Source organism: Antechinus flavipes, chromosome 4 (assembly GCF_016432865.1).
Source record: "Antechinus flavipes isolate AdamAnt ecotype Samford, QLD, Australia chromosome 4, AdamAnt_v2, whole genome shotgun sequence".
NCBI classification, from domain to species: Eukaryota; Metazoa; Chordata; class Mammalia; order Dasyuromorphia; family Dasyuridae; genus Antechinus; species Antechinus flavipes.
The window spans coordinates 382,547,474-382,575,182 of record NC_067401.1 but is presented as its reverse complement, the minus strand read 5'-3'; the positions used below and the strand labels follow the sequence as shown (position 1 = coordinate 382,575,182).

Below are 27,709 nucleotides of genomic sequence, written 5' to 3'. Positions count from 1 at the left end.
TTAAATATATAAGAAGCTTCTTTATTTCACCTTAATAAACTTTATACTCTGATTGCTTACACACTGTACAAAATATTCACTTAGCTAAATAAATAAGACACAAAACATTATTGCAAATAGCGTTTACACCCCCGAGGTAAGACCTCCTGGCCCAGGCAGGGGTGCTCCTGAGATCTTGTGTCCCCCATGGCACAGTGCATGCCCTGTGGAGCTGAGATAGGCAAGGGGCCTAGGGGCAACACATTGAGGGGGTGGGAGCAGAAGGGGTCCCAGTACCAAGGAAAACGGATCTCAAGCTCACGGTTAGGGATGGAACCAAGGCAGTGGAGCTGCTGAGGAGGGATGCAGCGGGCTGCCGCGTCCGGCCAAAGCTAAAAGAAAGTAGTGCATGCTGAAGTGAGGAAGGTCGAAAGGGGCACATACGCCAAGGCACTGTAGGAACCATTTTATGAGACCAGCCTCGGATAACCGGCTGCAACATCCTTAGTTTCTAGAACCTGGAAGGACAGACTTGGCTCAGCCAGCAGGGTACCAGTCCCTGGAAGATCTAAGAACTCTAAGCCCACTGGGTAGAGGCCTCCTATTCTGGTGAATAAGTTAAGTCTGTCGACGGTGCTGGTGTTAAATACAGAAACCCAAGTCCTGCCAGTGGAATGGGGAAGAGTTTCCAGATATTGATCAAATGAGGGGTGGGAGGGGACGGTGGGGTCTGGGCAAAAGTCTCATGAAAAAGGCATTTTGTTTCACATTTACCAATCTTGGGGTTGGGGGCAAGGGAGAGTTCCAGGCTAAAACATCCTAAGCAGCAGCAGCCTCAGGAGGAAAATCCCTCTTAAGTTCAGAGAAGAGAAACATTAAATAGCTTTGCAGGAAGAGGAGGAACTGGCCTCTCTGATTGGTTCCAAATAAACCCTTTTTCTCCTCTATCCTGACTCTGGATCTTAGCTGTTATCCCTAAGATCCTATAGACTCATGTGAGGCCCCCCAAAAAGTACCTTCTCCCACTGTGTACTCCAGCCCCCCCAATTAGAAGCCAGAACTTAAGACCCCCCAGGGCTCCCCAGTTTTGATTGCTCATCAATTATCTCTTCAGCTAAGTGTTTCACACCATAGGGAGGCAGCAAACACCTGCCCCACCACACTTGGGCAGTGACAGGAATGGGGTTTTAAGCCCCCCCAGACTCCAAGTAGGAGGGAAGGGAGAAACCCTAGGTGGGCTGAGCTATGATCCCGACCTGTATTGGACAGGGTGGGAATGGGGAGGACAGAATTAGAGGGACGGGAGGAAAATGGAAAGGGGGGCAGACTCTGGCTCTGGCCCTTCTCCGAGGATCAGGAGACACTCAGATGGAACACTTAGCCAGGTCGCTTTTGTCAAATACCACCTGAGTGGCAAAATAAATGGCTATCACCCCAAGGCCTGCTGCCGACACCATGTAGGCTGTGACCGACTGGCTCAGTTGGACGATGGAGCCCATGAACAAAGACGGCGCCACCTGAGAGAGGAGGAAGGCACTGTCCAGGATGGCTAAGTCCAGGCAGATGCCCCGGCCCGGGCCCCCGGGATCCGCCGCCTCCCCAACCACCATCCTCACCGACACATCACAAGGGGAGGCCCCACAGAGAGGGGGTGAGGAAGGGAAGAGGCCGGTATTGGAAGCCCCCGAATGTCCATTGGGAAAGGGTCCCCCAGCTTTGGGGCCTGCCAAGAAGCTGGTGGTCAGGCTGTCGCCGCTGCCGTTGCCACCTGTGTCCCCTTTGTATTTGGGCAAGAATACCTGGAAAAAAGGAAGTGGGGAGAGAGAGAGTTAGTGTAAACTAACTCAATACCCCAGAGTTCACACACACATAACCCCCTAAAGAAGGATCAACCTAGCATGAAAAGACAGAAATCAGTCATCAGGGCTCCAAACATAATAAACAGGCCTTGAAAGAACTTATAGTTTGATTTTAAAATGGAGAGGGGTTCCCAGGGTGGCCAGTCTTTGTATGGGCCTATTTTTAAGTGGGGGGAGAAATGGGAACTTCACAACAAAGGGGGTAGGGGTAGAGAGTGTTTGGCCCTTCCTGTCAGGAAGGACCACTACCATTACCCAGAACTCCTGACATTGGCAAAGGAGAAGTGAGAACACACCTGTTCTCATGTCAAATTAGACTTGGCCAGCTACCCATATGAGAAGAGAACAGAACCCTGGAAGAATGTGGAAGCCTTGGGAAACTTTATGGAACAGGTAAGAAAATTAAAAAGCAAGAGAAAAAAAGCAATGGCAAGAGAACAGAAAAATGGGGCCTTAGGAGCTAAATCAGAAGCTACCTTCTTCCCCATCCTATCCCTTTACAAACCCTTCTCACTAAGCTAGCCTTTTCCCGGCCCTCAAGCTATTAATCAGAATACCAAGGAGACCCTATCATCCCTCCCCGAGAGTTCACTTCTGGGATAAGCTTTGCTTGGATCCCCAAAGCCTAGGGATCATCTTGGGGTACGGGCTGTTCTGAGTGGGGGAGCTCCTCCAATCTTGGTCAACTTAGGTTGACACTAGGTAGCATCAGAGAGCTGTTGGGAACTCAAGGAAAGAGCTGGGGTACAATGGGGCTTCCAATGGAGGTGGGGGATACAGAGGAAGGCATGTGATAGTTCCAGAGCCAGACCTTCTGCCCCTCTATGAGGGGTGGGCTGGGGAAGCACCCCCTTCCAACCTAATGTAAAGCTTCCTTCTACCACAGGAGAAGGCTGGAAATTTAGGACCACCAGGCCAGACATCCAGTGATCACCAGACTTGCCTTCTAGTCCTGACGAGAATGAATCCCTTCTGCGGCAAAAGGCAGAAGGAACAGGAGGCTGAGAGAGGCAGATGAGGGCCTCTACGAGCCAAAGGGAAACTCTTTACTCAGCACAATCTTTCACACACATCCCCCCCTTTAACCCCAATCTTCAAGCTCAGATGCCACAAGAGGGCAGCCTGTCCAGACAGAGAGGGAGAAGGGCAGCTGTTGCCCACCTTTTCATGGGCTGCCCCTTGGGGAGAGGTACGTAGGGTGGGTCCAAGTTTCTTTTCTGTCCCTTCTCCTCTTCCCCATGCCAGCCTGGCACATTGTTTTCAGGGGGAAGAAGGGGTGCTGGTGGAAGAAGTCAGTGTAAGAGCTGCAGATGACACTGAGATCTATCTGCATAAAGCATCTGTTTACACATTATGGTCCTAGAAAGCTGCCTGGGACACAGATTAAGTGATTTACTCAGGTACACAGCAGGTGCTTAAAAATGCTTGCTGACTGATTTTGTACTAAACTACCAACTTCTGAGGCAGCTAGGTGGCACAGTGGATCGAGTCCCTGAAGTCAGGAGGACCTGAGTTCAAATTTGGTCTCAAACACTTAACTCTTCCTGCTGTGTGACCCTGGGCAAGTCACTTAACCCCAATTTCCTCAGGGGAAAAAAAGAAAGAAAGAAATTGTCCCTTGTTCCTCACTGACCCAAGACTGTATGGAAAAATCAAAAGTTGGTAGTTTTTGTTGTTGCTGCTGAGTTAATTGGGGTTAAGTGACTTGCCCACAGTTACAGCTAGTAAGTGTTAAGTGTCTGAGGCCAAATTTGAACGGGGTCCCTCCTGACTTCAGGGCTGGTACTCTGTCCACACACCACTTAGCTGCCCCTAAGAAGGGACAATTTCAAGTAGAGAACCTTTCTACTGTATGTAGTTGATAAGCAAATGGTCGGCTCACAAATAGATTTTAATTGTCATTTGGCGATTACAATTCATTTTTTGGAGACATGGAAGCTGATTGGGAAGAACTATGTCTTTCTATGTGTCTTTTTCTTTTTAAGGCAATCAGGTTTAAGTGACTAGCCCAGGGTCCCATGGCTATTGTCCAGGCTGAACTTGAACTTGGGTTTCCCTAACTCCAAGAGCTGGTGCGCTATCCATTGCTACCTAGCTGGCCCCATTCTATCTAAATCAGACAGATCTGAAACTGAGTCTATATTCCCCGAGTCCACACTAATTTGTTTCCACAACGTGAGATATTCTAAAGACTTTGGCCACAAAGAAACTCAAAATGACTACTTCCTGTGCTGATAATTGAGATTTGGTCATATTTTCATCTATAAAGATCATGGGATCATGGCTGTAGAGCTGGAAGGGAACTCAAGAGGGAACTAAATTTAACCTGGTTTTGTTTTTGTTTTGTTTGTTTTTTTACAAATGAGGAAATTGAGACCCCGGAAAGTTAAAGGAAGTGCGCCCATTCCAGTAGACTTGTGATGGAGAGAGCCATCTAAAACCAGAGAGGACTATGGCGACTGAGTGTGTGGATCACGTGATGTTTTCACCTTTTTTTTGTTATTGTTTGCTCGTTTACTTTTTTCTTTCTCATTTTCCCCCCTTTGATCTGATTTTTTCTTTCTTTTAAAAAAATTTTTTGGAGGGATGAGGCAATTGGGATTGTGACTTGCCCAGAGTCAAACAGCCAAGAAGTATTAAGTGTCTGAAATCTGATTTGAATTCAGATCCTCCTAACTTCAGGACTGGTGCTCTATTTACTGCGACGTCTAGCTGTTCCTGATCTGATTTTTTACGTAGCATAAGTATGGAAATATTTTAGGAAAATTGCACATGTTTAACCTATACTGGATTGTTGGCTGACTAGGGATGGAAGGGAGAAAAGTTTGGAATACAAGGTTTTGCAAGGGTAGATGCTGAAAACTAATTTTGCATGTATTTTGAAAAATAAAAAGCTATTTTTATTTAAAAAATAGATAAAGTGAGCATGCCCAAGTCACGCCACTAGAATGTTTCTAAGGCAGATTTTAATTCAGATTCTGGAGGCACCCATCTTTCCTTGGCATCCTGCTCCCTTTTTTTAATTCACTGCACCTACTTAGGAGTTTTGGTGCTAAATGCTGTCTCTCGATTTTCCTAAGAACTCTTCAGGCACATGGCCTGGGTTCTTCCTATCCTTTGGACTCTGCTCTTCCCCTCAGGCAGAACCAGTCTACTGGGCCTTCTCAGTGGAAGGATGGGGAAAAGGGGTAGAAAAAAAAAGGAACAGGCATTTATTAAGTACTTACTGTGGGTGTTAGGCACTATGTTAAGCAGTTAAGCAAATATCTTGTTTTTTATTCTAACAACGACTCTGTGAGGTGGGTGCTATAATTATCCCTATAATTGAGGGAAGTTGAGGGAAACACTTTATCCCAGGTTCTAGAGTTACTAAGTCCTTGAAGTTGAATTGGAACTCAGGTCTTTTGGATACCAGGCCCTGCCTCTAGCTCTGGGAAAAAGGCTTCCCCAAGAGGGGTTATTAGGAGAAGGAGTGGGTGGGAGATGTCCCAACTTACAGCAGTGCCCAGACCATCGAACGCATCAGGTGGGTTAGTCTCCTGAGGGGGTGCTTGGGGAGCTCTGCAATGGGGGATGTCAAGGGGGGAGAATAGAGAGAGGCAAGGAAGTAACAGAGGGAAGGAAAAGAGAATTAAAAGGAAAAGAGGCAGAAAAGCTAGGAAGAAAAGGTCAGAAACACTTGGGCTATTCCCCACCCCTCAGGTCAGCCTTAGGGCTGCCGGAGCTAGGCTGTTGGCTAAAGCACCCACTCCTTTTTCTCCCTCCCTGATAGATGAATCTACTCATCAATCACAAAATGGGGACCCCGGAGTCCCCTTACAGCAGAGGTCCTTTCCTCCGCCTTCCAGCATGCGGTCCAGATGCGCTCTCTGAGCATCTCCCCACTGCCCCCCATCCTTCACCCCACCGGACCCCCAGAGGATGCAGCCTGCAGGAGCCCAGCCCCCAGCCAGCTGCCTACCCAGTCCCCAAGGATCTGTAAGAAAGGGGGACCCTCGGGCTTCCCCTGGTGACTGTTCCTGGGCTGTGGGTCAGAGGGCCCCCCCAGGCCGTACCTGCTTCTCCCGGTGGTAGAGGGAGGCCAGGGTGTAGGGCAGAATCTGCAGGGCGGAGAAGGTGAAGCCCGTGAGGGCGGCTGAAGCGGTCACCACGGCCACGCTCTGCGACAGGCACGTCACGCCAGCAGCCACCGGGAAGGCGAACACGCTGGCCAGGTACACGGCCCGGGTCCCGAAGCGGTGCACCAGCCGGTCCATCCCCAGGGAGAAGAACAGGGAGATCATGCACTGCAGGAAGAGGCCCAGGCTCCCCATGCGCACGCCTGCCAGCAACAGGGAAGGAAAGGCAAAGTCAGGCTGGGTGATTGTCTCCGCGCCCCTGGACTATCTGCACACTCCGAGTGAATTCAGGGAGTCACCCCTTCCCCCTCTCCCTCCCAACTGGAAAGCCCTAATCTTTGCTTCAGCGAGGCATCCGAGCAACCTCACTTTGTGCCCTGGGAAGGTTTTATTTGATTAAAAGTCTGTCCCCCCTTGTCTCGGGGTCCGCCCTAAGCTAGGAGGGATGCCCCAGTCTGTGGCACAACTGCTTAAGGAGCCGACAGGCTTGGCAGCCCGAGCTTTTGCTCCCACAGCCAGTTCCTCTTTCGCCCCCTCCCCCAGAGAGGGCCAAGAACGCCTCACCTTCATCATAGTGTCTCCGGGCGTCGGTGCCGGGCTCAGCCCGGGGCACCCCCTGGTACAGCCCTTCCCCCACAAAGTCCGTGTAGAAGAGGGTGAAAGTCATGAGCGCCATCCAGCTGCACAGCTCGGCCACGAAGAGCCTCCGGAGGGCCCGGGGCACGCGGCAGCAGAGCCGGTGCAGCCGGGGCAGCAGGCCGGCCAGGTTCCGCAAGGCCAGGCGGGCCCGGCACGGGCAGCACCGGGAAGGCGCCACCAGCGCCGGGAGCCCCTCAGGGGGGTCCCCACCCAGGGCCGCCTCCTCGGCCACCAGCAGCGTGGCTGCCATGCAGGTGAGGAAGATGAGGCTGAGCAGGCCGAAGAGACACTCCTCCTGCGTCCCGAGGTAAGGGGCCAGGGCGCTGGCGTCCCAGTCGATGGCCGGCAGCAGGTACCCCAGGCAGCCGCCCAGGCTGATCATGAAGGCGTACACGGAGAAGGCCTGGCGGCAATGGTCCGGGTCCCGGAACAGGTCCGAGAGCAGGGCCTCCAGCGGCGTGAAGCACACCTGGCCGCAGAAGTCCAGCAGCCCCACGCCCACGATCAGCAGGGCCAGCTCCAGGGGCCGGGCGTCCGGGTACATCAGCCCGGCCAGGCGGCTTGCTCGAGGAATGAGGAAGAGACTCAGCAGCACGCCCAGCGACAGCGCCCAGATGAAGGGGCGGCGGCGGCCGTAGCGCCCGCGCCAGTGGTCACTGGCCGAGCCCAGGAGCGGGACAGATACCAGGCCCAGGACTGGGCCGATGCCTGAGGAGAGACCACGGGGTGGGGGTCAGCGGGGACTGTGCACTGGGCTTTCCCTGCCCCGGAAGGCATGCGAGACAACATGCATGTGTGTCTGCATGCACACGTTCATGGCATAGAAATAACATACGTGTGTATATATGTGCACACATACACATATACACACTCACAAACACATGTATATTCAGTTCCTACTGCTTGCTGCTTGCCCATGCCTTCTGTAGAATTTATCAGCTGTACATATACATGTATGCACACACATTATTTCATACAAGATAACATACATGTATATGTACGTGCATGATATACACACATTCACACAGACATATGTATATTCAGTTGCTGCTGCTTGCCCATCCCGTCTGTAGAATTTAACAGCTGAGAAATGCTCTGTACATATACATGTGTGTACACACATTATTTCATACAAGATGACATGCATGTGTATGTATATGTATGACACATTCACACAGACATATGTATATTCAGTTGCTGCTGCTTGCTGCTTGCCCATCCCTTTTTTAGACTTTATCAGCTGAGAAATGTTCTATACATACATATGTATATACACATATTTATTTCATATAAGATGACACGTGTGTATATGCATGATGCACATTCACACAGACATATGTATATTCAGTCCCTGCTGCTTGCTGCTTGCCCATCCCTTTTTTAGAGTTTATCAGCTGAGATAAATTTTCCATCTGTGCGTCATAAGTGAAGAGATGATAGCACAGGAAGTCTCGTATGAACTGATCCAAAGAGAACAGCATTCACAATGATCACAATAACAAAAGAAAACCACTCAGACGCAGGTTAAAGGAAATAACCTTGTTCAGAGTGTTCTGTGAAGTCTTTTCTGACACTCAAGCTGCTAGTGCAGCTCCCCACAAAAGTTCTCTCATAGAATTAATCTTGCGGATGCTCACAAGCACTTTGTGAGGCTCCTTCCAGGCAGAAGCTAACAAAGTACCCGGCACACAGCAGCTGCTTAAAAAGTGCTTGTTGGTCACCTGTCCCCAATCAGTTGAGGTTGGAGACAAAGGGTAGAGCGCATTAAATACAGCAAAGCTTCTTAAACTCTGGGTCATGACCCTATTTGAGGTCATATAACTAAATGTGTGTGGGAGAGTCACAAAATTATGATTCATCATCAGCAAATATGTGATTTGTATACCTATTTTATATAATTATATACTCAGGGTCACAATAAAAATTTGTCAAGTGAAAGGGGGTCATAAGTGGACCCCTAAAATACATAATCCGTGTGTTTCGTGTTTTTGCTTACTTGTTTCTTTGTTATAAGGGAGAAATCTGGGCAAGTTGTATTAGGATGAAAAAAAGGCTTCAGGAAAATATTTGACATGATAAGGGGATAGTTTCAGAGAAACTTAAAAACTTGTATGAATTGATAAAGAGAGAAGTAAGAAGAACCAGGGGAACAATTTATTCAAAGTCTAATATTTTAAAATCAAATAACTCTGAAAGACTTAGGAATGATGATCAATGTAATAATAATAATCGCCCTGGAGGTTAGAGAACTCAGACCAACCACTTCCTGATAAAGAGACCAAAGGCTCAGTACAGAATCAAAATACTTTTTTTTTTCCTTAGAGAGGAGTACATGGCCAATTGGGTCATTTGTTTTGCTCAGTTGTACATATTTGTAACAGAAGTGGAGTTTTTCTACCTAAAACAGAAGAAGGGAGGGAAGGAGAGGGGGTGAAAGGGAGAAAATTTCAGATTTTTGTTTATTGAAAAAAGTAAGATTAATTTTTTTAATCTTTCCACAAGATAGATGGATATTTTTCATTCAGAGAATAATTTAACAAATTGTGAGCCTCAATGTAATGGAATATTACTGTGTTGTGAAGAAATAATGAATATGATGAATCTATAGAAGCACAGAAAAACTTCTATGAACTGATGCAAAGTGAAATAAGCAGACAAAGGAAATTAATATTTGTGCTAAGGACTAGAACATTCTCTCTATATAATATATATATTACTTTTATATGTGTGTGTATACATATTATATATATATGTATACACACACATATATATATGTATACACACACACACACACACACACTTATATATAATATATATATATATAATACTTCCAGAGAACATAGGTTGGGGGAGGGGGGAAGAGATATTCTTATCTTGGTATTCCCAGGACAGTGCCTGGCATATAATAATTAACAGATGCTTGTTGTTGATTAACATTAAAAATAGAAAAAACTGCCAACAACAACAAAACGAAAAACTAATTTTGTGAAATAAAGACCAAATAAATGATTTGAAAAGACATCCTGGGTCCCAGTCTTTTGCAGACATGAGGGTCCATGGTATGGAAAGCTGCATATACTATTAGACCTTTTTAATGTGATATTTGGTTTTACTGAATTTATTTTTCCTTTTTGCTGTTAAAAATGCTTTATTATTAGGGATGACTTTCTGAGAGGGAGAAAGAGAGAAGTGATTGTAAAAATAAGATGAATAAAATCTGTTTAAAAGCCAATAGGGTAAAAAAAAATTTTTTTATCCATGCATATATTTTAAAAAATAAAAAGTTTTAATTTAAAAAATTGAAAAATTGAAAAAAATTCTTCACTTTTCTCAAGAATCTTTTACAAACTAGCATTACCAGAACAGTAATGTCTAGGATGGACATGATGGCATTCTGGGTACCACTCACCCACCAGACATGAAAACCACATAAAATCCATGTAGTTAGCACAAGCCTACTTCCCTTTCAGCAAGAACAGCAGATGTCCTTGTTGCGTCAAGGGTTTTCCCTTGGGTTAGGGAGGGAAACCAAGGCCCTGATGAAATTTAAAGATAGGAAAGAGTCAACAGAATGGAGTAGAAAAAAGATTTGGGAGATAACTTACCCAAGACCATTGTCATAAATTTCTCTTCCACCCCAACTTCCAGGAGCAAAGGTGGAACATAGGTGATCCCTGCAGCCAGACAGACTTCTAGACCAAAGGTCAGCAGATTGACGAGCAGGAGCTGGGTCTTCCGATGCCGGAGCAGCCTGGTGGCCCACAGCTTCTGGGCCATGGCCCACCAGATCAAAAGGTGGGAGGTATGGGAACTGTGAATTAGATGACAGAGCAGGAACAAGGCTGGGCTATGCTGCAGGCCCCCAGACCTTTCCTCTTGCGCTCAGCCACCAGCTGCCTCTGGCTCACACAGGAACCCCTCATCTCTACCATTACCCTGCTTCAGGCTCGGTTTCCTTGACCACGGCAAGTGTCCTGTGGCAGAAAGAATCCTCGATGTGGGCACATCTTAGCAGTTTTGATCCTAGAAGGCAGACCAGAGCACATATGGAATATGATTAAATCTCGAGAGCAAACTTTTGGTCATTATACCAGAGGGTTCTTAAGTGTGTCTTAAGATACCTTGACCAGTCTGATAAACTCTACAAAGTTATTCTCAGAATGATGTTTTTAAATGCATAAAAATAAAATATATATGATTATAAAGGAAACAAAATTTTTTTAAGTTCACAGACTCCAGGTTAAAAATCTACAATCTATACCACGTAGTTTATTCTAGACTAGTCTTCCTTGCCTCTTAGGCAGCAATGTGGTCCAGAAGAGTGTTGAGTCTGAAGTCAAGAAAACTAGAGTTCAAATGTGACCTCAAATAGTTAAATCACTTACTCAGAGAGGTAAATCACTTAACCCCTGTCTATCTTAATTTCCTTAACTATATCATAATAGCATCTCCTTCATAGGGTTATGAGGATTAAATGAGACAATATTTGTAATCTGTATAAGCACTGTGCCTAATACTTAGTAGGGACGTAATAAATGTTTGTTCCCTTCCCCTTGTAATGTACTGATTTTCAAACACATTCCTCACTATTCATCCATCCATCAGAAAATACAGATACATTTTAATATTAGACTAAAACTGCTTTCATTAGAAAGATAAATCAACTGTCAAAACAAAAATCCTATAATACATTCCACATTCAAAAAGAAATGGTTTGTAATTATTTTCTGGCTTGGATTTCTCATGGAATGGTTCTTTCTTATCAATATGGGAAATAAGGCTATTGAATTCCCAGTTCCCTAACCCATTACCATCACCCCTCCCACCCCTGCTCCTGAGCTGCTCCATGGGTTTGTTGTGGACTCCCCCTGAACTCTCAACTTCCCATCCTTTTTGTACTTCCAAAAGCTAGACTGCTTTGAAACCCCTTCTGTGACTGTAAGCAGCATTTCTTATTTCTCTCACCCTAGCAGTAGAAGAGGGGTTTCATGTTGAGTAATAGAGAAAAGACTTTGGTTTGGGGATGCCTTGTACTTTAAAATGTCTCTGGAGGAAGCTGTTTTAATGAGGAAGAAACATTCCCATAACAGTTCTGGGGCTGTTTCCAGGGACCTGATCTCAACCACACAACCTGGAAACACCTGTGACGCCCCAAACCCCCTGAGTCTGGCACAGTGCCCTCCTCTCCCACCCAATTCCTATTCTGACCAGTAATCATCAGCAGAACATTTGTTCTCTGCAGGAGTTCCCACTAAGGGATCCAAATGTACTTTCCCAACCCCATCTCTGCGCTGACTCATAATCACTGGGAACCCACCATACGTTGTATTGTATGACACACGCTTTATGGAATAGGTACCAGCTGTTTTAGGATCCATATAAAGGGGGAAAGAAATCAGGAATATTGGGAGACCTGAAGGACTTAGTAAAAATTGAAGCTCTGCCATTCTCCTCAGCTTGGGGGTGGAGGGTAGAAGTAAGAGGAAAGGGCGCACTTTTATTTTCTTACTATCTCCAGGAATATCCATCCATCCTTCCAGGCCCGGGCCAAATTCCAGTCCCTCCAAGAACCCTTCTTTCTGACCCCTCATCAATCTAATTAGATTCAATTTACCACATTTTTAGACTTGCCTAGCCTTGGAATTCAATTCCTTTGAATACTTATGGATTGTGAAATCTGTACAAAACCAAGGGCTCTGTTTACATATTTATCCTTCCAAATGGATATGTTGGCTGCCTTCAAAAGTCCTTATTCCTCTGCATCCCCAGGTGTTCCAAGACCCAGAGGTCCACCTGCATGCAGGTCATTTAACTCTTCTGACGCTAAACAGGGGCTCAGTGACCTGAGCCCATGGACATAGGATTTTCTATCCAGGAAGGGCTAAACCAATCAGTGTGCTGCACATAGCAGGGACTTTATGCTAATAGAACTAGGGCTAAAACTCTCTTTATACACACAGATTTCCTGCCTTTTCTCTAAGCTTCCCTACTTCTGGATGACACCAGTGTCCTTTCAGTAGCTCCATTTCACAGCTTCAGACTCATCCAATCTCTCCCACTGACCAGATCTCTACATTGACAAAATGTATGCTTTTTCTTTGAGTAGCTAGGTGGTGCCATGGATCAAGCAACAGGCCTGAAGTCAGAGAGACTCCAATCTGGCTTCAGATACTAGTTGTGTGACCCTGGGCAAGTCCCTTAATTCTGTTTGCCTCAGTTTCCTCATCTGTAAAAATGAGCTGCAGAAACAAATGGCCAACCACTCCTGTATCTTTGCCAAGAAAACCCTAAATGAGATCATGAAGTTGGACAGAACTGGACAAAAATGCTTTTTCCACCCTAGGTCAAGCCCTCATCTCTTGGCCTGAATTAACTGAAGCATGGGATTATAGATTTGAAGGTGGTCCAATAATCTCATTTTACAGATGACAGAAAATGAGGGGAAGAGAGAGAAGAGAGGGAGGAAGGGAAGAGAGGGAGGAAGGGAAGAGAGGGAAGAAGAAAGGAAGGGAAGAGAGAAGAGAGAGAAAAAAGAGGAGGAATTGAGGAAGAAAGGAGAAAGTGAGAGAGAAGATAAGGTAGATAGGGAGGAAAGAAAGAAGGAAAAGTGAGAAAGAGAAAAGAGAAGAGAAGGGAGAAAGACAGAGACATACACACACAAGCTAAAGGGCTTGTCCAAAGTCACTGAGGCGGCAAGAGAGAAATCCAAGACCCTTTTTGGGGATCCCGCTCTAATCCACATGCCACAGCTGTCAAAACCCTATTCCTAAAGCACAACTCCAAGCATGTAATACCCCTAGCCAAAGGATAATGCATGGAGTGTCTCCCTATTGCCTCTAAACTAAGCTAGAGACGCCTTTTCCTGGTGCTGAAAGCCCTTTATCTGGCCCCAGTCGGCCTTTCCTTCTCATTAGATTAATTTACTGTTCTCACCATTTATCTTCTACAGCCAGGGCCCCCTTTGTCTAGATCTCCCCTCCTTCCCTCTTTGGCTCCAGAACCACCTCCTCCGGAGAGCTTTCCCTGACCACTCGAGATGTTCATCTCTCTTATCGGTCTAAAGCCGGTCCCCACCTCCCTCGCTTTCTCGGTAGGATGGCACCTCCCTGAAGGAGAGGGCCACTTTTCCCATTTTTTCCCCGCGCCTCGCAGCGCCCAGCAAGGTGCCTTAAAGAAAGTAGGGGACCTTGGGGAGGGACAGTTGGCCAAGGTCACACGGCCACCGGCTGTCTGCAGTGGGGTGTGAACCCGGCCCTCCGGCTGGACGCTGTCCCGCTGCCGCCCCCGAAAGCAGATGAATACATTCTAAGTGAAGAACGAATGAAGGAAGGCTCCGTGCCTGGGCTGAGTGCTTACTCCCAGGCTCCTTCCTCCTCGGGAGCATTTCAGGGCTTGGAGGGGCGTCCAGCCCGCATCCAAGAGAGCAGACGGATAAGGGGGCCCCAGGTCTGCAGCAAAGCGGCAGCCAGCCTTCTAGAGCCGCCTTCTCTCGGGAGGGGGCGCGATCACTGCGCCCCAAGGTTTTGCCCCGGTTTCCCCATGTGCCTCGAGCATCCTCATCCTTCCTTCACCCCTTTCCTCCAGAGAGGAGAGCCCAGCCCGGCCCGGCCTCCTCCGACCCAGGGGGGTCCGGACTCCAGGAAGTCGGAGTTCCGGCTCGGCTCCAACCCCCCCTTCTGCTCCGGGAAGGACCGAGGGACTCACCTGTTTCACATTTCCCACGGAATGACCCTCCCTGAGCAAACAGAAGCTCTGCCAGCCCAGGCCCACCCTTCCCCAAAGTCCTTGCTATTTAAAATAAACTGCCCTCCTCCAGCAAACATTGCCACCTTCTCCTCGTCTCTCCCACTCCCTCTCCTGCCAATCTCCGCATCCAGCCGGATCCTTCCTCGGCCGTCCATGGGGCTTCGGGGGCCGGGGAGCCGAGGGGAGGTGCAGAAGGGGCGAGAGGGAGCGGCGCGGGCTCCCGGCCTCCCCACTCCCGCGCCCCTCCCCCACCCCACCCGGCTCTCCCCTAGGTCCCCGGGGATTGGGCCAGGTGAGGATCTCATCGAAGACTCAAGTAGGAAAGAGGCAGGCACAATCCTGGCCCGATTTCTCTACCCCCCCCTCAATTCTTTGGTTGTCGGGGCCGCCCTCTCGGCTCTCCAGATAGTGAGTTTAGTACCACGGGGATTTTTTTCTCCCCCTATCTCATGGCAGTGGGCACAGTATTCCCCAGTGTCGATATCCAGCGGGGCCTTTGCTGGGTCTTAGAAAAATCAAAGCCCATCAGAAGGGTTAAGCAGATTAGGACTGTCTGCCAAACTCAGAAGCACTGTCACTACCCCAAATCCTCTTTCCCCCACCTTTTTTGTCAGCAAGAACGCTGGGCGTGTAAATCAGGAGGACCAGAGTTTCAAATCCTGCTACTCACTCCTGTGTGACCCTCTCTCAGCCTGTTTTCTCATCTGAAAAAAAAAAATTAAGGTGGGGAGAGATGGTTCTTAAAGTGTGGGGGTTGTGAAATTATGATTTATTATCAATAAACGCTTGGTTTGTACACATTTCATATACCTATGTACTTGGGATCGTGTACAAATTTGCTGGATGAAAAGAGGTTGAGTGTGGAAAAAGTTTAAGAAGCCCTGCTTTAGAGTATATATTGTACCACTAACTAGCTATGGGATCTTGGTCAAACCACTTGACTTTCTCAAAGCCAGCCAGTTTTTTTCATGTGGAAGAGAAGGAGGAATTTTTTGAAAGAGAAAATTATAGTGGAAGGTTAGCCTAGACAATCACCTGGGATCCACTTACCCCCTTTTCAAGGAGTTGGTGAATTGAAAGGAGAAAAAATTACACCTTTACTTTCACTAACCTCTGAATTTAGCCTTTTTTTTTTCCATTATGGTTTGTTGTTTTTTAAAAAACACTATTCTGAAAAGGGGTCAGTCTATCTCTTCACCAAATTGCCTAAGAGGTCCACAGCACAATCTTGCTACACACACACACACACACACACACACACACACACACACACACAATTTCTGTCTACATTCAGCAAGCATTTAAGTGCCTACTTAGTGCTAGACAGCCATTCTAACTAAGCTACAGGAAAACAGACCAAACAAAATAAAAATAAAACCTCCTTAGTCCCTCCCCTTGAAGAACTAGTAAACTCTAAAAGTCTTTTCCAATTCTAACAATTTACTGATCGAGAGAATCACTCACTTTAGTTATTAAACAATAAACATTTATTAAATATTTTCTATCTTACTTTTCCTTTGATTTTCTAGCTTTAAAAATTAGCTTGATCTTGCCTTTAGGAGTTTATTAAAAGCATTAAAGAGAATCCTGGTGACCCCAGGTGCCCCAAGAGTCAGGATGGATATGGTAATAATAAAAATTAAGGAGTCAGTCCTGCCTCTCACCTAGAGGTAAGTATGCCTCAGAGAGAAGGGTTCAGGGATTTAACTGTTAAGAACTGCCTTCTTTCTATTCTGAGAGGTTTTTGTTTTGGTGTTGGGTTTTTTTAAGCAAAGTACAAATAGAACAAATCAATTAGAACTGAGGAGCTCCAAGCTCCCCCCAGACAGATCTATTCCAAGCATCACACCTGGTTCTCCAAGCTCTCATAGCCCAGCTCTGGGACTCCAGCTAAACAAGGCAAAGAGGTGTGAAAATGAGCCCCAAAGAGCTAGCTCCTGCTCATGTACTTTTCCATGGTTCAGAAACCCCTCCATCGTTCATCAGCTGGCATTCCTAGGCTTTCCTTAGCAGGGGATTCCCTAGCTCCTTGCCCTTTCCTCTCAGCCTCAGAGGACATTTGTCTCCAGCACAGCTGCCTGGCTTCCCTTGTCTTGCTCTGCCCATCTGGCAAACAAAAGATCAACAGGAAGATCAACCAACTCCGGCTTTCACCTGGAGAGGAAGGAGAGAAGAAGTGGGGTAGAGGGAGGGGAGTGGGCTGGAGTGTGTGTGTGTGGGGGGGGGGGGAAGAGACAGAACAGGAAGGGAGAGAATTGGGCTGACCACTGAGGAAAAAAGTCAGAGTGCTCAGGGAAGAGAAGGTCCAACTGCAGCCCTAGTCCTGGATCAGCATCCCTAACACTGACTCACTGAGACTTTAACACACACACACATCTGTAAAAAAAAAAAAAAAAAAAAAAATCAGAGGAAGCTAGAACTCTTCTCACCCCCAAACCTTCCTCCACCAAACACACATGAGCTAGTCTACCCAGCTCCTTCTTCCCTATCAGAAGAAGAGATCTAGGTCTGAGGGGTAACCAAGTAAGAAACAAAGAAGCTCTGGCCCTTCTGGTCTCTGGCTCTGTCAAAAGGGGGAGAAATAAGGACCCTTCCCCTTTACCTTGCCCAGCACTCTGAACTCCACCATCCACAGTTGGGAGATCAAAGAGATTCCAGGCTAAAACCATCCCCACAGCATCTCTGGTCCAGGAAGGGGGAAAGGTCAGCGAGGAAAAGGAACGAACTTGACCTAAACTTTCTAACTTTCTCCAACTTCAAAAGGCAATGTTGGAGCTGGGGGGAAGGGGGGGGGGCAGAAAAGCTTCGGACCCCAGGGAAGTGTGGACAGATGCATAAAGAAGGCATTGAGGGCTTTCCACCGCAGGATTGCTTTGCTGCACTCAGGTAGGGCAGGAGGGTAGAGCTCAGTGATTTTCCCTACTCAGGCTGATAAAGACTAGCATGTGCCAGAGCCTGGGGGGCAGGAAGAAAAGGAGACACGGCTAGCCCCCACCCCCACTCGTACAATGATTCTATGAGCCTCTTTATCTAGACCCTGAATCCTCCCACCCCCTCCCCAAGACACATCAAATGGGCAATCCCTAGCTCCAAGCTGCTGATGCCCTATGCCATGACCCCTCTCTCTGTGCAGTCACAATGGAAGACGGCTTTCTCCTGGGCTTTTCAAGAGAAAGCTTCCCCTTCGCCCTCTTCTCCCCAATCAAATTTCCTGGCATATCATTGAAAGCCGCCCTGTAAAACTTAGGGGGAGGGGTCCCAAAGCAATGACAAGTAGGGGGAGAGCTCCAAATTTGTGTGCAGGGAGGTGGGAGGCAGAGACGGGGCCTCTTAAAAAAGAGGGGTGAAGGGAGCTCTGTCCCGTCCTGGCTAAGCCAAGAGATTCCTTGAGCCTCAAACTTTTCAAAAGCTCTCTCGGGAGGGAAGGGGGAGAAAGAGACCCATTGCAAGGCTCTCTTCCCCATTGCTTTTTCCAATCCCATCCACCTCATCTCCTCCCAAAAAGAAAAAACAAAAACTCCCTCCACAATAATAACTCTATGCAGTGAAGAAAGACCACCAGCAGAAGTTCAGTTGTATTGTCAATGGCTTCTAACAGTTTCCGTTTACATAATAGCGACTTAAAGTTTAGAAATTTGAATATTAGGTTGGTTTGACTATTAGGACGCCCATTTTACAGGAGGGGAAGTTGAGTTTTTGATTTGTCCAAGGTCAGCTGGGAGGTTCTGGCCCCACGTCCAATGTTCTTTCCACCACATTACCCGTCCCTGGACAGCTAGACCCTGCTCCCTCCCCAGAAGGACTGGACATCCAACTCTCAGCCTCCAAACTCTCCACCCCAAAAAGAATTAAGTCCCCCCCACCCCATACTGGGGTGGCCCAAAGGGCTGAGGTAGGAGGTGGAAGGAAGACAGACCCATGCCCCCCTTTTAAAAGCCCACCACACACTCCCCCCTTTCTCCACCCCCCTGCGGGGTTCGGAGGCTGGGGATTTAGCGTTCACCCCGCTGAGCTGCCTTTTCTTCCCGAGGGACAGGGAGGCTTCTGCTGAGCGGCCTGTCAGGGGAGAGCGAGGGGGCTGCAGGCCAGGATACAAAGGGGGATTAGGGAAAAGCCTCCCGGCCTGCAAAGTAATCCATCAAACTCTCCCCCCGCCTGCCAGCGCCGGCCCCTTCCCACTCAATGCTCCCCTTCCCAGCTGCTCTCAGCCTCCCACTGACCTGCCCCCCCCCCCCCCACTCCGGGGCCCTGTCAAGAGCAAAGTGAATCCTTGGGGCTGGGGGGGGGGGTGTTGGCGGGAGAGGGGAGGACACAAGAGCCACTGGGAAAAGGGCATCGGATTCCCGGCACCCCTCCCCCTCCCCTCGATGTGTGAAAACCCAACAGGTGGCAGCAGCTTGGAGGAAAGTTGCTTTTGTCGCCCTGTCTGAGAGCCCAAACCCAGCCCCTCAAAGGGAACAAATGCTCGGCAAGGTCCGAGGGGAGGGGGAGGGCGGCCTTCTCCCTGGGGGTTCCACCAGCCCCTTGGGCCAAAGACCCTGGCCTTGGTCTCACCTTGGCTCCCCCAAGTCCTCCCTGTGCTTGCCCTCTAAGCAGGAACCAGGAGGTGTCAGTCCAAATGCAGAGACTCCTTTGGGAGGTCCCGAGGGGATGTGTCCCCAGAGCTGGGACCCCCTGCCAAGGCTTCCCCTGTGCCCAGAAACGGCAGGTAAAAGCTGCAGCGGGCAGGCAGGGATGCACGGGGCAGTCGTCGCCTTTCTCCAACCCTAGGACCCTCCCTCCCCACCCCTCTAGCCCCGGAGAGCACCAGTGCCTCCCTCAGCATCACATGAAGCCCCCCAGGCAACCGTCATGGCTCCCAGTCTCGGAACGAGGGAGGCTTCGATGGGGCACAAGCCTCCAGCCGGCCGAGATGCCCTGGATGCTGCCCCTGCCCTCCCGCTCCGGGGGAAGGGGGAGGGGAAGCCGTCTGAAGCCGGACAAGTGCGGGAGGGCTTCTTGGCTTGCCTCCCCATCACCTGTCTACTCTTTGCCCAGGCACCGATATAATGCTGCGGGTCAAAGGGTACTTGGAATTCTTTGTTGGGGGAGGGGGGACATCTGGGGGCAGAACAGCGCTCCTCCCCCCCCCCCCCCCTCCCCGGCCGGGCTCTTTTCCCAGAAGAGGTCAGTTAGCCAAATGCACTTTCCATTTAGGCGAGAGGCTGGAGAGACAGTCCCCAACACACACCACCCCCCAAAAGTGAAACCCGAACCCCCGCAGGCCCCTGGCTCTGCCTCCCCGGCCAGCAGGCCTGGCACCCCTCCTCCTTCCCTTCCCTGAAAGGGGAAGGTCGGCTCCGGGAACCTGTCATTGAGCCGGTGGATGAGTCAATTCTCGCTGTCCAGAGACAGGGCCGGCCGGACCTAAATGAGAGGGCTGGGCCGGGGGATAATCGTCTCTTACACAGCCTTTATCTGGCAGCAGGGGGTGGGACCCACCTCACTTTACAGAGGAGTAAACCAACATCCGCAGATGGCCTCGAACCCGGGTCAGTGGGAAGGTCGCTCCCATTCTGACTCCCACTCGGTTCCATTTAGAACCATGGTGCATTCAGGAGAACTTGGGTTAGAACTCGGCCGAAGGGTGGGTGGGGAGCCCTTAAAGAGGAAGGGTCTCTATTTCTTCCCCAACATCTCCGCCAGGACAGGTCAGGAGGCGTCCTGCAGCTTAGGAGAATCCCCCAGGAGACTCCCCCCCAAACCTAGCCACCCTTTGGAAAAGCAGGGCTCCCCTCCACACCCTTGTTTTTCCACTCAAGCCAAGATCCCATCAGCCCATAGGCACCCCAGAAGAATGCTGAGAAATATATCCAAATCTACTCTTGGGGCAGCCAGGTGACTCAGTGAATGGAGCACTGGGCCTGGAGCCAGAAAGACATCTTCCCGAGTCTCAGACGCCGTGATTCTGGACAAATCACTTCACCCTTTACCTCAGTTTCCTCATCTGTAAAATCAGCTGGATAAAAAAAATGGCAAACCACTCTAATGTCTTTGCCAAGAAAACTCCAAATGGGATCACAGAGACAATTGAAAAATGACTGAATAATAACTATGTTCATGGTCCCTTTTCCCGTTTCCAAAGCGGTTATACAAGGAACATATGCCTGTGATCTAGTGGGAAGTAGTATATAGCAACAGAATGCTGGACTCATCATTGCTGTTAGGGTGAAACAGGATGTTCAGAAGAAAAATTTTAAAATGTTCAAAGTGGTATGTGGATATCGGTTATTGTTATTAGCAAATCACAACAAATTACAAAGAAGGAATCAGGCATGAAAATCAAGGATGAAAATAAAGGATGGCATTGAAGAAATGTCTGGGGTGGAGAGGGAGACAGAGAGAGAAAGAGAGAGACAGAGACAGAGACAGAGACAGAGAGAGAGAGACAGAGACAGAGAGACAGAGAGAAAGAGAAAGACAGAGAGACAGAGAGAGACAGAGAAACTCTGATTCAGAGACGCAGATCCACAGAGACAAACAGACAGAATGGATATGGGGTAAAAGATGCTCCATCACCAAAATAACTCTAGCAAAGGCATGCATGGTGGAGGGAAGACCCACACCGAAGAACTCCCACATGGGAGCCAGGAGACCCGAGTTCCGACGACAGGTCTCCCACTAAAAAGCCCACGGTCCTGGCCAGTCACATTCTCGGAGCCCCAGTGACGAGCAGCACAGGCCCAGAGCATTCTGGCGGGGCCAGGCCCTGTGCCGAGGGAGGGCTTTATGGATGCTATCCATCTGATCCCCCAACAGCCCTGAGCACCAGTCCCATTTCTTACAACTGAGCAAGCTGAGGCAGGCAGGACCTAAGTGTCCAGGGTCACTCAGCCAGTAAATATCCAAGGCCTTCCTGACTCCAGGCCTGGTGCTCTTCACCATCTGCCCCAACTGCCAAGTGCACACACCTGTATAGCGTCTAACCCGCAGGATTATTTGACATAAATCAAGTGAGTAGCTGGGGCGGGAGGAAAGGAGGCTGCTGAAAAAGGATAAAGTGGTATTATTGTTATCATCGCCGTTATCTCTGCAGTTGTGAGGAGATAAATGGTACCCCTCCTCCCGAGGGAGAGGCCACCTGTCAGTGCTCCCAGACACCAATCTTCCACAGACTCCACGAGGGTCAGAGTGAGAGAATGTTAGAGCTGGAAGACATTCTAGAGATCATCTGGTCTAATCCCCTTACTTTACACATGAGGAAACCAAAGACTTTTCTTATTGTTCGGACATTTTTCAGTCATATCGGACTCCTCACGATCCCATTTGGGGTTTTCTTAGCAGAGACACTGAAATGATCTGCCATTTCCCTCTCCAGCTCATTTTGTAGATGAGGAAACTGAGGCAAATAGGGTTAGGTGACTGGTGCAGGGTCAATTACCAGAAAGATAAGTCTTCCTGACTCCAGGTACCACTTAGCTGTCAGATTACCCAAAGTCACACACAGCAAGAAAGCAGAGATGCTTTTTTCCATAGGTATTCCTTCTATAGTTAGTGCCAGGATCAGGATATCAGCAGAGAGCTGACATGCTTGAGAATATGGACATCTTTTAAGAGTCTCATTATGCTCACTGATGCCCCCCCCCATTTTATCCAAATGTCATTCATCCTTTAAGTTCAACTCCAAGCTCCTCTGTGACAGTCTAGCCCTAATGATCTCACCCTTGAACCTAAACACATCATTTGATCCATATGATAGTGACTTTCAGGTGTGTTAATCTCATCTCTCCCAAATAGTGTCTATAATGTTCCTTGAGAGAAAATATCATATCCTATTCTTTATATTGCCCTCAGTAGTAACACAGGGGCTAGAACAGTGGTTCTCAAACTTTTTTTTTTTCAGTATCTTTATCCTATTAAAAATTATTGAGGATCTCTCCAAAGTGTTTTTGTTTATCTGGATTATATTTATAGACATTTACCATATTGGAAATAAAAACTATTTTTGAATTTGTAGACCCTCTAAAAGGGTTTCAGAGATCCCCAGGATTCTCTAGACCATACTTTGAAAACCACTGGGCTAGAATATCTTCTATCTCATATCCTACCTGACAATGAATCCCTAGCAATATTATTGTTATCACCAGGAACTCTTTGCAATTTTGAGAAGATAAATGGTACTTTGGTTCCCAAAGGAGGAGGAAAGACCACTGATCAATGCTGCCTGCTATTTCTTGGATGCACTTGAAGGAATACTTGAATGTAGGGACAGATTTGGACTTCTGTGGCAATTTCTCAGCTGCTTCAGGGGCCCAGTGCAAGCCCAGCTGTCAAAAAGGAAGAAGTTAATTTGGACTTTCCTTTGGGGAAGGGCTTTGAGTGACTGCTTAGTTTCCTGGGATGTTTACCAACTCAAAGTACACCTGTGATAAGAGAGGGGGAAAACAACATGATGTGTAGGAAAAGAGAAAGCTAGTGTATTGCTGCCCAAATTATTCCCTTCCCTTTGGGCAATTGATATTAGGAAGTGAGGGAGACTGTGGACTACAGAAAAATGACTCAACTTTCTGCCTTCTGGCTCAACCTTGCTCCCTAGCTAGGACAGTTAGGGATAATCCCAATTAAGAAACACCAAGTCCTCCCAAGTCAGGGGAAAATAAGGTAAACTTATTGATTTTCCTTGCCAGAAGGGCAGTAAAGAATCTATAAGCTAAGACAGGCCCATGATGGCTCAACAACCAACCCCAGGAAACAACATTCCCACCCTCCACCCCTCCTACTCCAGGCACAATTAATACACTGGACAAAGCTCAACACATATTTCTCTTGCTGGGAGCAGTGGTACCAACATTCAGAGGACTGGAGCTGGCACCAACTGGTCCAATCCCCACCCTCACATCACTGGGATCAGAGCCACTGGTTGTTAGAAGAAAGTAAAGGCTGAGTTTCAATTCTGGACATCAATAAGTAAAGCAGGATAGCCGAGGGATGAAAGTTGGGAAAAAGATATCAAAAAGTCTCTTCTCCTTTCCATATACAATGTAAAAAAATTAGTTATAAAACAATATCCAAAGTAAGATTAATTTCTCAAATTAGTTATAAAACAATATCCGAAGTAAGATTAATTTCTCAAATTAGTTATAAAACAATATCCAAAGTAAGGCTAATTTCTCAAATTAGTTATAAAACAATATCCAAAGTAAGATTAATTTCTCAAGTTTGTTATAACACAATATCCAAAGTAAGATTAATTTCTCATTTTATCCTTACCACAATCCTCCATGATAGCTAAAATGATTCCCAAAGCCACATGATATAACAGGTATTCAAATGTGAGGCTTGGAACCCAAATTCAATGTTTTCTACTTACACCAAAGGTGCTCTCCTGAGCTCAGCCCTTTTATTTTACAGGTGAGCAAACAGGCCTTGAGAGTAAAATTGTATGAGGTCATATAGCTTTTACAGAGAAGAGAACCCATCCCTGTTTGCCTTAAAAATAAATATGTCACAAATAAATATGGAGCACAAGGCAGAACATTTAATAATTAAAAAAAAAACCATCAGAATTTCTTGATGGAAAGATGATGACCAGATCCTAAAGAGTCCTCCTATTATCCTCAAGCATTCAGGTGCATACAGCATTGTTTTAGAGTTACACAGACCCAGCTTTTATCCTTTTGGGCAGTCAAAGATAAGAGTCTTTAAACATTTCTGCTCTCCATCCACTACTAAGAATCCTAGACATGAGTGGGCTGAACCTCCATAGTGGGGAGTGAACTCGGAGGAGGCAGCTGGGTGTTGCAATAGATACAGCCAGCACTCAAGCTAGAATTAGGAAAAGCTGAGTTCAAATTTGGCCTCAGACACTTGTAGCCATATGACTCTGAGCAAGTCATTTAATTTGTTTGCCTCATCTGTAAAATGGTGAGCATAACAGGTGAGCACAACCTAGGTAGTTGTGAGGATCAAATGAGATATTTGGGAAAAGTTCTTAGCACAGCTCCTGACACATAGTATTTAATAAATGTTTATTACTATCCCCCCTCAAATGAGATCATATATGCCAGAGAGATATATCAACTCAAAACACTAAAAGAAAAGATTGTTATCAAAATTACTTTTATAAGAGAGACTTTGTGCCCAGAAGGGACAAAAGATTTAAGCCATATTTGTGCTAGGCCAAGGATTTACAGCAGGGCCCCTAAGGTCAGTCTCTTGTTGGGCTGTTGTTGTTCAGTAATATCTGATCCTTCATGACCCCATTTGGGGTTTTCTTGGCAGAGATATTGGAGTGGTTTGCTGTTTCCTTCTCCAGCTCATTTTACAGATGAGGGGCTGAAACAAACAGGGTTAAGTGACTTGTCCAGGATCACATAAACAGGAAGTATCTGAGGCTGTATCTGAACTAATTTTCTTGATTCCAGGCCCATCACTTTACCCACTGTATCACTTAGCTGTCCCTTGCTGGGATATGAGCCCTATGTATTTATAGGCTAACAGGGTCACTTGTGAAGGTAGGTAGGTGGCAGGGGTCACACTGAATTCAAATCTAGCTTCATATACTCCCTGTGTGACCTTAACCACTATTTCCTTATTTTTAAAGTAAAGGTGGTAACAGGAACACCTCCTAGGGTTCTTGTGAAGATAAAATGAGATTATAAAGTGATTTAAAAAACCTTAAACCATAGTTTGCTAAATTCAGAATTTGGAAAAAAGAAAATTTCTTTTTAAAAAATCCTTTAAAAATGATAGCTCTGCCATCTTGGGGGGGGGGTGGAGGGAGGGAGGGGAAAAAACGAAACATAAGCGAGTGCAAGGGATAATGTTGTTAAAAATTACCCTGGCATGGATTCTGTCAATACAAAGTTATTATTAAATAAAATAAAATTAAAAAAAAAAGATAGCTCTGTATATGTGAGAGAGAGAGAGAGAGAGAGAGAGAGAGACTAGCAAGCTTCATCTGTGGAATCCAGGCTTCTCTAGAAAACAGCCAGATGACCCAATCCTGAATGCTGACTGGGTGGCCTTTAAATTCACTATCAGTACCTAGAACACCAAGTAATCATATGCATAATTCCAGGGTCTGTGCCAAAGTACAGACAACCAGAAGAAGGGTGGGAGGATTTGGAGGAAGCTTTGGTCCATATAAGAAAGGAGTGTGTTCCCCAGTGTGCTATACAGGGATGCCCATACTCATCCCACAGCTGCTCAAATGACCTTGGGAGAGACTTCTCTGCCCTGTTCTCCCTTCCCCTTCTCTTCCAGGATTTCTCATTTCTTCCTTCTCCTTCCCTCAGTTCTGCTAGTTACTCAGAGAAGGCAGAAGGAAGGAGCTCACTACACGTGGATCATGAGTATATAGGAAAACTACCCCCACCCCACACATACACACACACACACCCAAATTGGGGCCCTGTGCTTCCACAGCTGTACTTTTCTTCCACAGCTGTATTTTTACCTCCAGACTCATCCTGGTGACTCAAACTTTATTCTCCCAGTACCCTCTTTCAGGAAAGGAGCGCCAGACTAGAGTAAACTGGGAGATATGTGTATATTTAGGAGATAAAGGTAGAGAAGGAAAGTACAAATTAGCCAGTTAGTCAATTAAACAATCCCACTCACCAAAACAATACTGGATTGCTTCTATCTTCCTGAGATTTCTCAATGCCTTCCTAACCCATCATACATTTTTCTAATTCTTCAGTCATTGACAATCTGCCTCTCCCAAGCAGGAAACTTGTATCCCTCTTGAAGCCAGTGAGCATAATCTGACCTCTCTAGTTAGTCAGATCCAAGGCGAACAGAAACCTCCTTCTTGAAATCCCATCCCAATGCCATCTCTCAGTTTATAAGAAAAAATGGATTCACTAACTCTGATCCTCTTCCAGGGGACCGAGTAGGAATGAGTCTAGTACTTTATGAGAAAGATAGATTTATGAGAAAAGTACATTAACTCTGACCCTGTTCCAGGGGACAGAATAAGAATAAGCCCAGTGCTGGGGCTTTATGAGAAAGGTGGATTTGTGAGAAAAGTGGACTCACTAACTCTGACCCTGTTCCAGGGGAGAGAGTAAGAATGAGCCCAGTCCCAGGGCTATTCTTAGCCTGGGTTTCACGGGATCAGGTCTGTGCAACAGCTGAAGAGTGATCCCTCACCTCAGGTACCCACTAAGCCAAACTCCTCCTCACCTCCAACTGCAAGCACCTTCCCCGGGTGACCAGCCCCCCTCCGGAGACCCTGGCCCTAGGGGAAGGGGTGAAGAGAGGTCAGCCAGCAGAGAATTCTATGTAGCCGGGAGGGACTAAGGTAGAAGTCAAAGATGCACGTTCTCTGGGGTCAGGGACGAGCACAAGGAGAAAGGGGAAGCCTGGCAGCATCCCTTGGGGAACACCCTGCAGGAGGTCCCAAAATTCCCTTCTGACCCAAGGGCTACAGCTGGGCGGCCAAGGGCAGGGCTGCAGAGGCGGGGGATTCCGGGATGCACTTTGCAGATGCACCTGTCCCAGGACCTCTTCCTGGGTACCTTCTCCATCCCCGCACTAACTAACCCCAAGCCCGGGGTAGGCTTCCTCTTTTTTTCTCTCTACTCCCCCTCCTTCTGGCCCTCTTTCCAGAGAAGGGGAACGAAGCTCCAAAAAACGGCTGGGGTCACCCCCAAGGACCTTCGGCTAGAGCCGGGGTACCCCGCCTCGGCTGGAGCGCTCCCCTAGGTGACCCGAGACCTTCCTGAGGGGCTCCCTGGGAACTCCCCCAAAAGGATTCCGCTTCACACCCGCGCCCGCGAGGAACCCCTTGCAGCTGCCCGGGCGCCGAAGTCCGCGCACGGGAGCCGAGCCCCTTCCCCTGCGCCCCCAGTGCCCGGGACTGTGAGCGTCCGCGGTGACTCATCCTCCCCCTTTCCGGTGAGGCAGAAACAAGGGAAGAAAATAAATGCAACTTTCCAAAGAAAACTCTGACGCGGGAGGTTGCAACAGGAACGAGTGTGCAACTGGCCAGCGCCAGTCCCCGGGGAGGAGCCCCTCCGCCCCCCCACCGCTCGGCCTGGAGCGTCTGGGACCCGGGGTGCCTCCTAGCTCTCCACTAAGGGGGACCGAATACCGAGGCGCCCAGCGCTGCCCCCGGCGCGCCCCGCCGTGCACGGCGCGGAGTCGGGCAACAGGGAGGGCGCCGGCGAAGCCGGCCGACTCTCTCCAGCTCCCCCACGGGGCAGGCAGCCCCACATCCCGCGGGGGGCAAAGCACGCGCCTCTGCAGGAGTCTGGGGCATTCGTCTCTAGTCCCCCTCCGACCCGGAGACCCTCTCCCCGGAGAGAGCGCGGGGCTCATTCCTACCTGGCCGTGGCGCGCGGCTGTCACCCCGGGCCCCGCTCGGCGCGTGCAGAACTGCCC

At 48.0% G+C, this 27,709-nt stretch overlaps 1 protein-coding gene across 1 annotated transcript; it reads right to left on the bottom strand.

The window, feature by feature from the left end:
• On the bottom strand, positions 1-27,709 carry SLC45A3 (solute carrier family 45 member 3). Its single transcript, XM_051998526.1, has 5 exons — positions 27,653-27,709; positions 10,201-10,618; positions 6,521-7,303; positions 5,894-6,159; positions 1-1,778 (listed from the first exon to the last, which is right to left on the bottom strand). The coding sequence occupies exons 2-5, from the start codon at positions 10,370-10,372 to the stop codon at positions 1,344-1,346; spliced, it is 1,656 nt and encodes a 551-aa protein (XP_051854486.1). The 5' UTR covers positions 10,373-10,618; positions 27,653-27,709; the 3' UTR covers positions 1-1,343.